The sequence below is a fragment of the Strix aluco genome, chromosome 14 (assembly GCF_031877795.1).
Source record: "Strix aluco isolate bStrAlu1 chromosome 14, bStrAlu1.hap1, whole genome shotgun sequence".
Taxonomy (NCBI): Eukaryota; Metazoa; Chordata; class Aves; order Strigiformes; family Strigidae; genus Strix; species Strix aluco.
In genome coordinates, this window is record NC_133944.1 from 1,860,513 (window position 1) to 1,873,497 (window position 12,985).

The window sequence follows — 12,985 nt, forward strand, 5'->3', positions numbered from 1 at the left end:
TAAATAAGTAAATGCTCCAAGGTGTGGCAGCCCAGCTGAACGCAGCTGCCACTCAGCTGGTGAAACTTTGAAGAGCGTAGTAACCATGCGTTCACGGCTAAAAATAATAATTGTAATAATAAAAACATTAGACTACACCCCTCTGCTTTGGCTTCTGCCCTCTGCACAACAGCTGAGGGATCAATTCCACCTTAGCTAAAGAGCGTACTACCTCTTCTTTCCAGTGCAGTGACCTGTCCCAGTCTCTGGTGAGACGAATTATTAAATAAAGCAGAGATAACGATGGGAGGATGTTTACTAAGAGAGGCAGCAGTGGGATATGAGGAAAGATATCTGCCTTAAATTGTTTGCTTAAATATACAGAAGCCTATACTTTTGCTTACAGCATAATACCATTAGCCGTAAGTAAATATGTTCTCAGTTGTCTTGAGCGAAGCCCAGAGGGATGACTCTTGTTGAAAGTAAAGAGCCTCTCAAAGCCAGAGACATTCAGCTCTTCGTCAAGCACTACAACCAGCCCAACAAAACACCCAACAAAAGCCTCTCCACAGCGCTTGCTCTTGGATCACGCCTGCTAGAAGTGATCCCTCGCTTTCCTGTGCTGCGAAGGAAGGAAATCAGGCCACTGGCTTCCCGGCTCGTCCTTCGAGCGGTAAATCAATTTCTGCAATTCCCTGACCCTGCTCCACTTATGGCTGTGCTGGGTTATGTAAATCAAACAGCAAAAAGTGTTCAGCAGGCTAAACAGATTGTGTGGGCACCAGCAGAGTGCCTCAAGCAACGGGAAACCCGGCAAACAAGGAGGAAGGGAAAGCTGAGGACACAAAATAAGGCAGAAAAATGATAGATGGCCAAAGGTGGAAGGAAGGTCTAGTTGCAACAAATCTCCCCTTGAGCTGGATATCCCTGGCAAGAGGCAGGCGTCAGGACTGAAGATAACCCCCATCACCACCCAAGCTTGAGGAAGAGGCATCCCCATGGCCAGCGAAACAGCCTTTGCCCCCCACTTGCTGCTTTAGGGGAAGCTCCTGGTGCGAGATGCCACGCGAAGAAGCCCACCAAGACACGACGAGCACGTGCGGCAGCTGGAGATGGACCCACAGGACCATCAAGCGCAAAACCCGCGGCGCAACTGCTCGAGCATCCCCGCCGGTCAGCTCCAGCTCTCTAAACCGACTCCTCCCAGCCTCTACAAGGTGAAGCTCCTACAGAAGCCCCGAGTGAGCAGGTTTAACTCCTGCCAGATTGCTGCCAGAGCGAGACCTCCATCCCAAGGGCTGGGCCTGGTAGCTTGAACACGATAAGGCCAGGCAGCAGCAGGCTTGGCTTGGCAAGGAACTGAAGAGTGAAGCACAAACAGTCTGTACACAGATCACAGCTCTCGCTTGGAGCAGCGAGTTGCCAGTCTGGCATCCACAAAGCTGAATGTTGTTTTGATTTTGAGTGATCACTTCAACATTCAGTCTTAGACCGTTCCCTTTCCTACCCTGATGCTCTCTGCCGGGGTACAGTGAATCCACCCCCTCGGTCACTGCGAGACAACTCTCTGCAACATTTATCCTGCCTGCTGAAGAGGCTTTCCAAAGCCCCGTGGTCACGGGGCAATCAGTGACAGGGAAGACACAACAGACACTAGTGTTCACAGCGCACAGACCAGAGAGAATCCCTGGAGCCCCGTTCCAACCGTACTCAAGACAATCCACGCGGTCCTGTCCTCTGCACGACGGCTCAGGGAGCTCACTCACCTGATTTGATACTGACCTTCCCCTCCGGGGCTTTAAATTTTGCACTGGAGGAGACATGCTATTTATACAGCAGCAAGTAGCCACTTGAAAGAAAGCCTTGCCAATGATCCAATGGGCTCTGCCAAGTGCCATGAGAAAGACGATTGTTCAGCCCATTTCTTTACCACATCCTGAGCTCAATCCTGCACTTCCCCTCTTAACCCACTGGCAATTCTCCTGCTAGATCTCCTGACAGGCTCACAGAGCTCAGCTTGACATCTCTACAACATAACCCAGCTGGAGCTGCCGCCAGGACACCCTGCATTAACCCCTGGGATGGGAAGGGAAGGGTCACTCCTGGCGGTCAGAGCCTGAACGAGCCCCTCTCCCTCCAGCGCTGCCATAGCATGGCTTGGAAGGTAAAAGCAAATAGAGATTGAGACTGAACAGCCTGGATTTTGGAGATGTGGGTGCCTGCTGTTCCCACTGACTCTCAGCTGGGGTGCAATTGCTCCACGCCTCTGAAAATTGGACTCCGTGTAGCAGAGGTTCTCAAACAAGTAAAGGGTTGGCATCCAAGATGTTTGATACAACTAGAGCGGAGCTTTGTAGAGAGTAAACAAAATCTGTGCCAAAAGCTGCTCTCATTTACAGCTACAAAAATCCCAAGTCACTCTCTGAACTGCTGAAAACATCAGTCTCCAGAGCAGTCAGGGAAACACAGAGTTTCATTTTGCTGTGTCCTGATGACCCCAAGACTTCCAGCCATCAGGCAAACGTGGCAATATTGTCCCCTCAAGGAGAAAGAATAAATACTGAGGCGGGAAGCAGAAAAAGTGATTTCTCTCTCCACAGTGTTAGAAGTGGGTGTGTACAAGGAACGTTTTGAGATGATAAAGGAACCTTTACACACGGCTGATACACCAGACACCAGGCCACCTTTATGTTTTTACTTCTAGAAACACCTCTGAAGTGAGGGCTGGGTGGACACGGGAGCCCAGACACGGCTGGTCCAGCTTCACCGGAGAGGCTGCCTGGTAGGTGTCTGCAGCCTCTGTTCCTGAGCCAGGAAGATCCAGGGGGGTATCCTTCCTAAAGCATCACATGGAGCTGTCTTAAGGCCATGCTTGGCATTTTTTGGGGTGTCTTTTCATGTCCTTTCATTTGTGGGACCATGGGTCCAAGTTCTAAGCCGCTAGCAAAGGGAGCAGGTGAGTGCTGCCGTCCTGCCCGATGAGTTTAAGCTGTGACAGACTCAAAGAAGCTCCTTCAGCCCAGCCCTGGGGGAGGCAACGCTTCCTCCGGTGGGCTTACCAAACCGGTAAGTCACATCATCTGCAACACATTATAATTAAGGAATCATTTCTTTAAAAATAGAATTTGCATTAACTGGATTTGTGACTAGGAAAGACACTGCAAACAAACAGAAAACCTGCAGATTAGGATGCTAATTAGATGCATTTCTATTTATAATCTGCCTTGATCAGGCTGAAGTATTTTCTGTTTCAGGTGTCAGTGCTACACCCATGAATGTAAGCAACTCCCCTGGCAGGGAAACACCTGCTTGTCTCTGGGGACAGGCAAGCGCCAGGGAAAGAGCCGACGCCAGAGGGTCGGGGTGTGCGTTGCCTGCTGCCTCCCTTGCCCCTTCTCCTTGGAGACCAGCCCGAGAGGAGCAATGGCCAAGGACAACCTGCCCAGGACATCTCCTACAAACACCAGACTTCTCTGCGCTGGAAAACTGCAGGCAGCTTTGCCTTTTCCATCAGGAGCAGTGGGGTGGAAATCTCCAAAGAGCCAGGGCTGGGAAGGACAAGGATCTGCAGCTGGGGCAGGCAGCACTACCCAGCTCCGGACTGGAGAGCTCAGTCTGAAGAGGACAGACGGACACCAGGAGGTCCCAGAAACCAGCCTGAGAGTCACTGGGCTTCTTGCCTTGACTTTCACGGCTGCAGCAAGAACAGGTCCCGTTTCTGGAGCAAGCTGGGAGCAGTGGCACTGAGTAGGACGCTCCCAGCTAAGCCAAGACTTGTCCTTGGTGCCGAGATCAGAGTGAAAAGGCCAGAGCCGAGAGAACAGCGTGTTCAGGAGGCACAGACGTGCCCAGCACGCTGCCGACTGCCCGAGCCTGGCAGCCTGAGAGCCTGCCAGAACTGGTGGGTGCTTCTCATTTCTCCTGCTGATGTCTTATTCCAGATTAACTTCTTTTTTTTTTTTTTTCCCCTGGAGCTCCCTCTTTCACTGCAGAACACCCAGAAGGAATAAAGAGATAGCAGGTCCACCCCGTTCTCCTTTTCTCCTAAAGCCTTCAACAACAGCACATGGATAGTCTTTTGGGCCACAGGAATTATTGTTAACGGGAGCCGGGGGGGGTTTGTGAGCTGTGTAAAAGGATCTAGCAAAAATGCAGTGATAAAGCAGGACTTGGCGAAGTGAAAAACAGCTACAGGGTTGTTTTTTTAAATGCAGCTTAAAGAAAGAAACTTAAAAGATATGAGTCATCATTTTGAAATGTGCATCAAACAAGTTAAATAACTCTTACTTTCTTAACGACATTATTAATCAAAGTGCATTGATTCTTGAATCAGATTCTACTACCAACAAGCTTTCTATCTTCTCCATCCTGATGCATGCATTAAGAGAGTTTTATTCTGACAGATACAATATAGCAATCAATAAAATCTTATTATATGGAGCTGAGATACATGGATTTGTTGCAGGATTTATGCACTACTTTCAAACCCGGTGCTATTTCATGTCTCAGCCTTAACCTGTAATTGAAAATAAATCTCCCTGAATACACCAGATTCTAATTTTCTGGATGTATGGGCAAACGTGAATGGAAGCCGGCCTTCCCTCGGGGAGAAGTCTGCTTTCTGATCGTATCACTCCCGCTGTGCACACCGCTGTATCGCCAGATTCCTCCGGAGAACGCGCCCTGCCCGGCCCTGCGCAGGCAGGAGAATAGGCAGGCAAACGGGCAGTGCCCGGGCAACTCCACCACCCTCCCAAACCCTCCGTCCCCTTCCTCACGCCTCCGAAGCCACTTGCTGCCTCCTGGGCAGAGAGAACGCGACCTGACGGTGCCAGAGCCCCAGCGCCACGAGCATCGCGAGGCTGGGATGGATGAATAAAGACCAGGGAGAGGGATGGCCAGAGAAGCACGTGTTTCTCTGCTGCCTTCCTCCAGCAGAGGTTTGCTCAGTGATTGCTCATAGAGTCATAGAATCATAGAATGGTTTGGGTTGGAAGAGATCTTAAAGATCATCCAGTCTCACCCCCCTGCCATAGGCAGGGACATCTTCAACTAGCTCAGGTTGCTCAGAGCCCCGTCCAACTTGGCCTTGAATGTTTCCAGAGATGGGGCATTCCCCACCTCTCTGGGCAGCCTGTTCCAGTGTTTCACCCCCTCATCGTAAAAAAATTCTTCCTTCCTTATTTCTTCCTTCCACCTCTCCTGCTCAGCAGCATGTGAGTACGGTCAGAGGTGGCCTCTCACCTCGCAGGGTGTGGGGCAGCTGGGAAGGTGTCACAGCGACAGGAGACAGCCAGCCGTAGGCATTTTTCCTTTTGGTCTGTCTCGGTCTCTGAGGGCTCGGGGCTGCCTGGATGCATGACAGCAGGTGGATACCCAGCAGCCTCCCTGGAAATGGCTGGAGGGGACTTTGATCTAAGCATCTCTGTCAACAGTGTTAATACAATAAAAATAATCAAATTCACTCTGATGGAAATGAGAGAGATGGGAGAGATGGGCAGACAGCGGTGCAAATCGGAGGGAATAGAGGATGGGAGCACCAGTAAATCACCTACGCAACACCACAAGTTCAGAGGCTTCTCAAAAGAGCCACGATCTTGAATTCATCAAAAAGTCACTGCAGCATCATGTCTTTTTACCTCCTTTTTTTTCCCCATAACACACACACACACATGTACGTACTTATTCCTTCTCTTAACTGGAGGCACAAAAAGGGCACGTTTGCAGAGGGATGCCTGCACTGGCCTCCCGCATGGCACGCACACGGTGTTTGCCTCTTGGCCCGGGGGGAGGAAACACAGGTTTGCAGTTGTTGCACAGAATGTCTGGTCTTTCCGAGATTTCCCTAGAAACGGAGCAGGGAGCTGCAGGAGCACACTGCGGAGAGAGCGCTGGTGGCCACAGTCTGCATCGTTATTTTTTCTGTCCTGTCGTGGAGGGAATGACCATCCCCAATGCTCAACATGAGGTTGTTTTCTTGGGGAAGAGAGTTCCATGGGAGAAAAGGGGATTTTAATAAAGCAGCTGTCAATCAGAAAGGAAAACGACCACTGCCATTAAGCATTGACTCTTTTTTTGGTTCCTCTACTTTCTGAAAAAAACCCCATGGTAACTCAATTTATAGGAAGAGCAACCAGAAACAGAGAAACGGCCTGAGGAAGGTACTGGGGAAACAAATGACTTACAGCAGAAAAGACTTAAAAATTCAAGATTCCTTTGTGAGCCTTGCTCTGCGGGAAGCAGCCGATGGAGCTGATGGAGCAGTGCAGCAGGCGGCTCGCAAGGTTTGAGCGGGGGGCATGTATGAAGGGAACTGGCCCTCAGACCACTCAAGCAGCAATTTCAGTTAACTCCGGTCACAAAACCAACGGAGGGAACGAGCTCTGGAGACTCCTGGCTTTGTGTGTGTGAACTCTGACGAGGGATACCCAGGTAGAGCCCCAGGCTGGTCATACACCTCGTGAAGCAGCGGGGAGGGGATGCTCAGAGCCCGGCATGCGGAGACATCCCCCCACCTTCTGTTTAACAGCACAACTAGTGACAGCTGCGGGACACCCCTCTCCATGTGGTACCACCCCAGAGCAGTGTCCTTCCAGGGACGGGCTCCTGACGAGGCGCAGCACGAGCAGCACGCCGGGGTTGCCCTCGCAGTAATTACTCTTCATTTGCTGACCCACCGGTTTTTGGGATCGCCGTTAACGATGACAGCGGAGGAGTTACCCATGCTGTCTCCAAGTTTGCCCTCTCCAAACCTTGTCCCTGCCACCGCTGAGTGCACATTCCCCATGTCCTTGAGGGATGGGGGGGACCCAGCCACCGCCTGCAATCACACCGTTATCTGCTTTAGGTGACCTGTAGGTCACTTGGTGGGGACCCACACGCGGCTCCAGCAGCGAGACAACGCTAGTGCGGCGTCGGAAATACCATCGCCTGGGTTTCAGGAGCACCGTGCACACACACACAGCCTCACCTTTAAAACATCGACCTGTATGGCCTGCAAATGGCAGATATAGCAGATTATAGCCCGGCAGCACCCAGGTTTTGCCTCTTTTGGATTCTGCCAGCACAGTCTCCACTCCAAAGTTACCCACTGCTGCTTAATGGGGGTAATTCACCCTTCACACCCCAGTTGCTAGGATGGGACATAACCTCCTTGGTTCTCTGAATTGGGTTTTTACCACCCCAGGGATGTTTGCCATCTCCGAGTGACCCCAGAAGGCTGTCACCGTGGCGGTGGCAGGCAGGGCGGGCGAGGGGCGACGGGGCGCGCTCATGGCACTGCCGGCTAAATGAGGCTTGGGAAAAAAAAATAGCCCTATTGACCCGATGTCTGTGAGAGACGGGGCAAGCGGTCAGGAGAGGAAGGAAAGGAAAGAAAGGCAAAGAGTGGGGGAACGGGATGGGGAAGAGAGTTAAAAGCCTGTTGTCCTCCCTAGGCAGCGGTGGGGGATGTCGGGGAGGCAGGCTGGCCGGGGGTCTGCTGCTGACTGGGCACCCCCAACCCAGCCCAAACCCCTCACGCCTGTCTCCATGTCCCCCCTCCTTTATTCTAGCTCTGAGTTTTGCTCAGCTAGCGAAAGGGTTAAGTTTAATTTATACTGATTTCTATTTAATATCATTCTCTCCCCGTAGGAGCCGGCAGCTGTGAGCTGATTGTACTCTCTCATTATGCAGTCTGTATCACTAATGGCCTGTGACAAAGGCATGCCATCTTCCCGGCCTTACCCCCGAGAGCCAATTAAACACACATACTCCCTTCCTGTTTGCAGCGCATTACAATGAAATTAAACTGAATTTCAAAATCATTTTCTCCTAAAGACATCTCTTTGCAATAATTAATGCATGCTATTCCTTTGCATCTGAAATATTCATCAGGAGTGTTGACTAAAAAAATTTTTGAAGCTGATTGCCCTGCACCCTGCACATCGCCTGACGACGCTCCAGTCCCAGCCCGCGGTACTCGCCCGGGATGGGGACCCGTGGTGACACTGCCGGCAGGGCAGCTCCGCGTCTGCTTCGGGATAACAATAATAATAAATCACAGCTTCTTCAAGAACCGTAAATAAATAAGATTACGCAGAAGGCGTCAGAAATCCAGCCTGACTCCTGACTCGACGGCGCTGCTAACACACAGTAAAAGAGGGGAATGGGGAAGTGTTAAGGTTGGGCAGAAACGAGCCATCCTGCCCTTCTGCACTGGCAAGATTAACCAGCGGTTGGGCTCGGTGCAGGCAGACAAACGCCACTGCCTGTATCTACCCTGCTGCCCAACGGGCTCCCAGCCGCTGGCAGGGCAGCAGGAAGGTGGGCACGCCGAGATACCAACCGGCAGCCGGGGCTGGAGCCTGCCAACCCGGCCCGGGGCTGGTTCAGTATTTAATCTAAATCGCAGAACGGCGCCGGGGGACGGGAACCTCTGACCGAGGAGGTCTCTGACCGCGCCACGCCACGCGCAGAGCGGGAGGCGTCATTTGAAGCACATCACTTATTCATGGCCTGTCACATCTATCCCCTTTGGGAAACGTCTTCAGCCTGGTATCCTCTTGAATTTGTTATCCCATGTGAGGGGCAGGATTAGGCTTAAAAGTTCTCCTCCAAAAACTTGCCCTCCCAGACACAGTAGGGACCGTCCCAACGGCAGCTGCTGCTATCACAGGCTACCAGGATCTTTTTTCTGTTTGCAAATATTTGATAAAACCTCCCAAGGCTCACACAGGACCCACCTGCAATAGGTATTATTATCATTGAGGTATTATCTTCTGGTGAGATTTGACTTGAAAGAAGCAAATACCAGCGGTCTCCCCATCCCTGGAAACATTTTATGTTACAGAAACTTTTCCCGCTCTTGAAAAGGAAAGGCAAATCCTGAGAAAACCCAGAAAAAGAAACATTTCCTTTTCCACAACGTATCATGTAAAAATAAAATGAGCCTTGGTTTCAAATTAAAAAGTCTCTATTTGGAAGGCTCAGACTTTTCATTTTTAAAAAATGTTCTGGCAATTTCAAAACCCCTTCCTGAACCGCCCCCCCCACTGAAGACACCCGCTGTGATTCTTCCCCAGAAAGTTCAGCTTTCCATCAGTTAGTACTTTCTGACAAATGGCGATTCCTTGATGAGCTCCCTTGTGACGCCGGTGGCCAAGCCCACGACCCCAGCCCACCCCTTGCAGCCGCGCTGCCCGCGCTCGTGCCTTCGACCCTACACACCTTGTCTTCAAATACTCAGCCGTGACCAGGAGGACAAACTCCCCCGCAGACACCGCGCCGGCAGCGAGAGGGGCGGCAGGATGGACCCAGCTCTGGGAGCCGACTGGGGTCTTTCCACTGACAAGGTCCCCATGTAGATTAAGCTAAACCCCTCCCATTTGCAAAGTTTAATCCCCAGAAAACATTAAGCACCGGTATATTATAGTTACAAGCAAGCAACTCCAAACGTACCCCATTACTTGGCTGGCTAATTATGGCCAACGCAAGCAAAGCCCGGCCCCGAGCCCGGTGTTTGGAAGCGTGGCCAGCCCGCACCCCCAGCCAGGCTGTGACCCCCCATCTCCAAACCCCCCCAGCAGCCGGAGAACCCCGGGGCCCAGCCCGGAGCTACTGCCCTCCTCTCCCCTCGCGGTACCTGTTTTAAACCAGCCGTCGGGTGTGAAGGCATTTGCTGTTTCTCTGGGTCTGTTCCAGTACTCGCGGAAGACAGAGGGTCCCTTCACAAGCAGTTCCCCTTCTTGGCCCTCGAGACCTGGCGTCACCTAGGACAAGCACACAGCGAATGCACCCCAGGGAGCGGCCGCATCGCCCCCGCCGTCTGTCCCCCGTGGTTGGGACAAGCAGGACCCATGCTGTGTGCCCTCCCAGCCTTCACCACCCTCCGACGCAGCCCGCCCACTGGCAGGACCTCTTTCCTCAGGTGAAGAAGGACTTGCCAGAGCAGCTTTGATGCTCAAAACCATTGAAAATATACATCTGTGTTAGCTGAAAAGAACTGCCACCCTGGAACTGCAGTCCAGGCAGGCTGACACCTTCCAGCTGCTGGCAGAGGGGAGGGCTTGCATGCAAACATGTGGGAAATGCTCTTGGAAAAGGGTCTGGAAATACTCTTGGGAAAGGGATGGTCCTTTCTGAGCCCTGGGTGGCCTGATGCAGACCAGCTTCACAAGAGCTCTCTGCACCCTGCTCCCACCGCAGCACCCACCAGCCTCTGTCAGGGTCAGGGTCTGGAGCACAGGTCTGATGGGAAGCGGCTGAGGGAACTGGGGGGGTTTAGTCTGGAGAAGAGGAGGCTGAGGGGAGACCTCATGGCCCTCTACAACTCCCTGACAGGAGGGTGCAGAGAGGGGGGATGAGTCTCTTGAGCCAAGGAACCAGCGCCAGGACAAGAGGGAATGGCCTCAAGCTGTGCCAGGGCAGGGTCAGACTGGCTCTTAGGAAGTATTTCTTTGCAGAAGGGGTTGTTGGGCGTTGGAATGGGCTGCCCAGGGCAGGGGGGGAGTCCCCATCCCTGGAGGGGTTGAAGAGTCGGGTTGACCCAGCGCTGAGGGATCTGGTGGGGTTGAGAACAGTTCATGGTTGGACTGGAGGAGCTTCAAGGGCTTTTCCAACCCAGATGATTCTGTGATTCTCCCAGGGAATAATTTGGGAAATTCCCCCATCCCCACTTGCTGCCCTCAGAGCCTCAGCACGGTGTGGGATGCTCGGGGGGCATCAGTAGAGACAGCTTGTTGTGTGATCTCCAGGCACCCGACGAGGGCACCCACCCACTCAGGGTCCCCCTCTCCTGTCTCTCCTGGGTGAGCCTGCCCTTCCCCTCGGGGGACGCATGAAAGCAGGGCACGCAGGCTGCCTCCTGAAAGACCCACACATCCCTGAGCACTGCTGCCCTCCAGGTCCGTACATCTTGTACATCTGGCAGCGACAGCAGCAAGCTGAAGGGGTGAGTGGATGGCTCGGCCACTGAAACTGCAGCCCCAGGGGACACCGGCCACCAGCCGCGCCCTACATGCACTGAATTTGCAGCGTCCTCAGGGACAAGGATCATCCTCCTGCCCATCGCAGCCAGGCGATGCAGGGGATGAGGCGCTCCCATGACCGTGCAATGCTGCTGTCTGCTCTGTTGATAGATAGAAAACTTCGCTTTCCAAAACTGTCAATCTAACACTTTTTTTTTTTTTTCCTGAGGAGGTGGCAGGAAACACCATCTGATTTGTTCTCAGGGACACGCAGCTCCTTTCAGGCTCACTGGAAGGCAATGGTTGTAGTGACAACTCAGTACCCTGCAAACCTGCACAGGCAGGTTTTCTATGGCAACAAAACAAATACCCTGCTGTTATGGAAACTGGAGAATCGCAGGAAGGTCACAGGCTCGCCTGATGGTATCTCATCTCCCCTGCACATACATCGTTTTGTAATTATAAGGACGCAGACGGGCTAAGAGATGAGGCACTAGAGAGGCACGAACATCGCACCGCTCGTGGGACTGTGTTAACCTGAAGCCCTTTGCCGGGAAGATGTGCAAAGCCGCTGCTGGGATGGAAAGTCACCACGAGATGTGCTTGTACATGCTGCTCCATCCCTTTGCAGAGAACAGCCTGGTAACGGGAACTCCCAGCCACTTTGTACTCGAGCTGCCGCAACATGGACCAGATCCATCTGGGACCCCAAAAGCCAGCGGTGCCAGAAACGCAGCCGCGAGGGAAAGCAGTAATAGCAGAACTGGAGCGCCAGGCAGAATCCCAGGGCAGGGCAGGCTTCGTGCCTCTGCGCAGCCTTTGATGGAAACAAAGCTTCTCTAATGGAAAATGCTTAGAAAGCTGCTTTTAAGGCACAATCTTTAAGTAATTTCTTCCCGATGTCCTGTCTTGGAAGATGGGGTGACACGAGGATCTGTGCATACACAGCCCAGGCACTTCTACAGAATTGTCTAAAAACCTCCATGTGCCACAGGCTGGGCCAAGCCCCCAGAGCCCTGGCTCTGCATCATCTCAACTGCCTGGAAGATGCTGCAGGAGAAAAAGGTCATTAATGCTGATGACAGGAGTTTAGCTGAAAGATGGCAAGGTGAGGATGGTGCTGGATGAGTTCTCTCCAGAGGATCTGAAAGAGGGAGCCTGAAGACCAGACTATCCACAAGCAGAGAAACCTGAGGTCCAGGAGAGCCCAGGACCAAACCTGCCCATACCTGCAGCAGCAAAAGGGCAAGAGGCACAAAGCCTGTGTGGGCAAACGTGGCGGGGACATGGTGGGTGATGCAGGGGACAAGGAGGGTTTCAGTGCTGCTACAAAGGCTGCGTGTGGTTTTACAATGCAGCTCTTCCTTTCCACTCCTTTTCCCACCGGTCCAGCCACGGCATCATAAAACAAGCAACTTCCCCGAGCAACCCAGGGTCGCCAGTGTTCCCAGTTCCAGTTTTGCCCATCGTGGGGGGGTAATCCAGCCCTTACACCCCTGCCAGCAACACCTCCCCTCCCAGGGGGCAACTCCACGCCACTCACCTCCCTGCAAACCCCACTGGGTCACATCCACCCCAGCTCAGCTAGAGACAGCGACTACCAAAACTGCCCTTGCATTACAGGCGTTTCAGTTACTACTGTGAGCCTCCAAAGTCAATCCCTTTAGCTGTCAGGCTGCTTCCGACTCCTCCAAAAGGGCTGGGGAGTGGGTGGTGGAGGTAAGGATGGTGGGGACCTGCAAACAGTTGCCTGAGCTTCATCTACAGATCCTGCCAGAGTTTGTCTTCTGCTTGTCGGCGCTGAAAGCAAGAACGGGTGTAAATTTGGCTACTACAAATGCCTTCAGCCCCAGCCTGCCTGGCTGAGCCCTGCCCTGCACAGGCACTGCCACTCCACCTCCACAACCCGCTCAGAGCAGCAGAGCTGCCCCTGGGACCAATCCTGCACAGTGTTTACCTGTGTGCTGCGATGTCTTGTGTGAATCAAGCCTTGAACCAGCTCCAAATTTCTTGTCATATCAACTCAAATTTTGGCAGCGGCTCAACCCACATCTTATCTC

General features: G+C 52.7%; 1 protein-coding gene across 8 annotated transcripts in view; it reads right to left on the reverse strand.

Annotated features, from left to right (window-relative positions):
* The window catches only part of ACSF3 (acyl-CoA synthetase family member 3), a 63,558-nt gene that overhangs the window by 17,620 nt on the left and 32,953 nt on the right, over positions 1 to 12,985 (reverse strand). For 7 of the 8 annotated variants that reach the window (XM_074839253.1, XM_074839252.1, XM_074839258.1 and 4 more), the window contains one exon: positions 9,602 to 9,728. In XM_074839253.1, the coding sequence (XP_074695354.1) occupies positions 9,602 to 9,728 (127 nt within the window). Of the gene's footprint in view, positions 1 to 9,601; positions 9,729 to 10,645; positions 11,087 to 12,985 lie in introns of those variants that run through there. The other variant, XM_074839251.1, reaches the window with a different exon arrangement.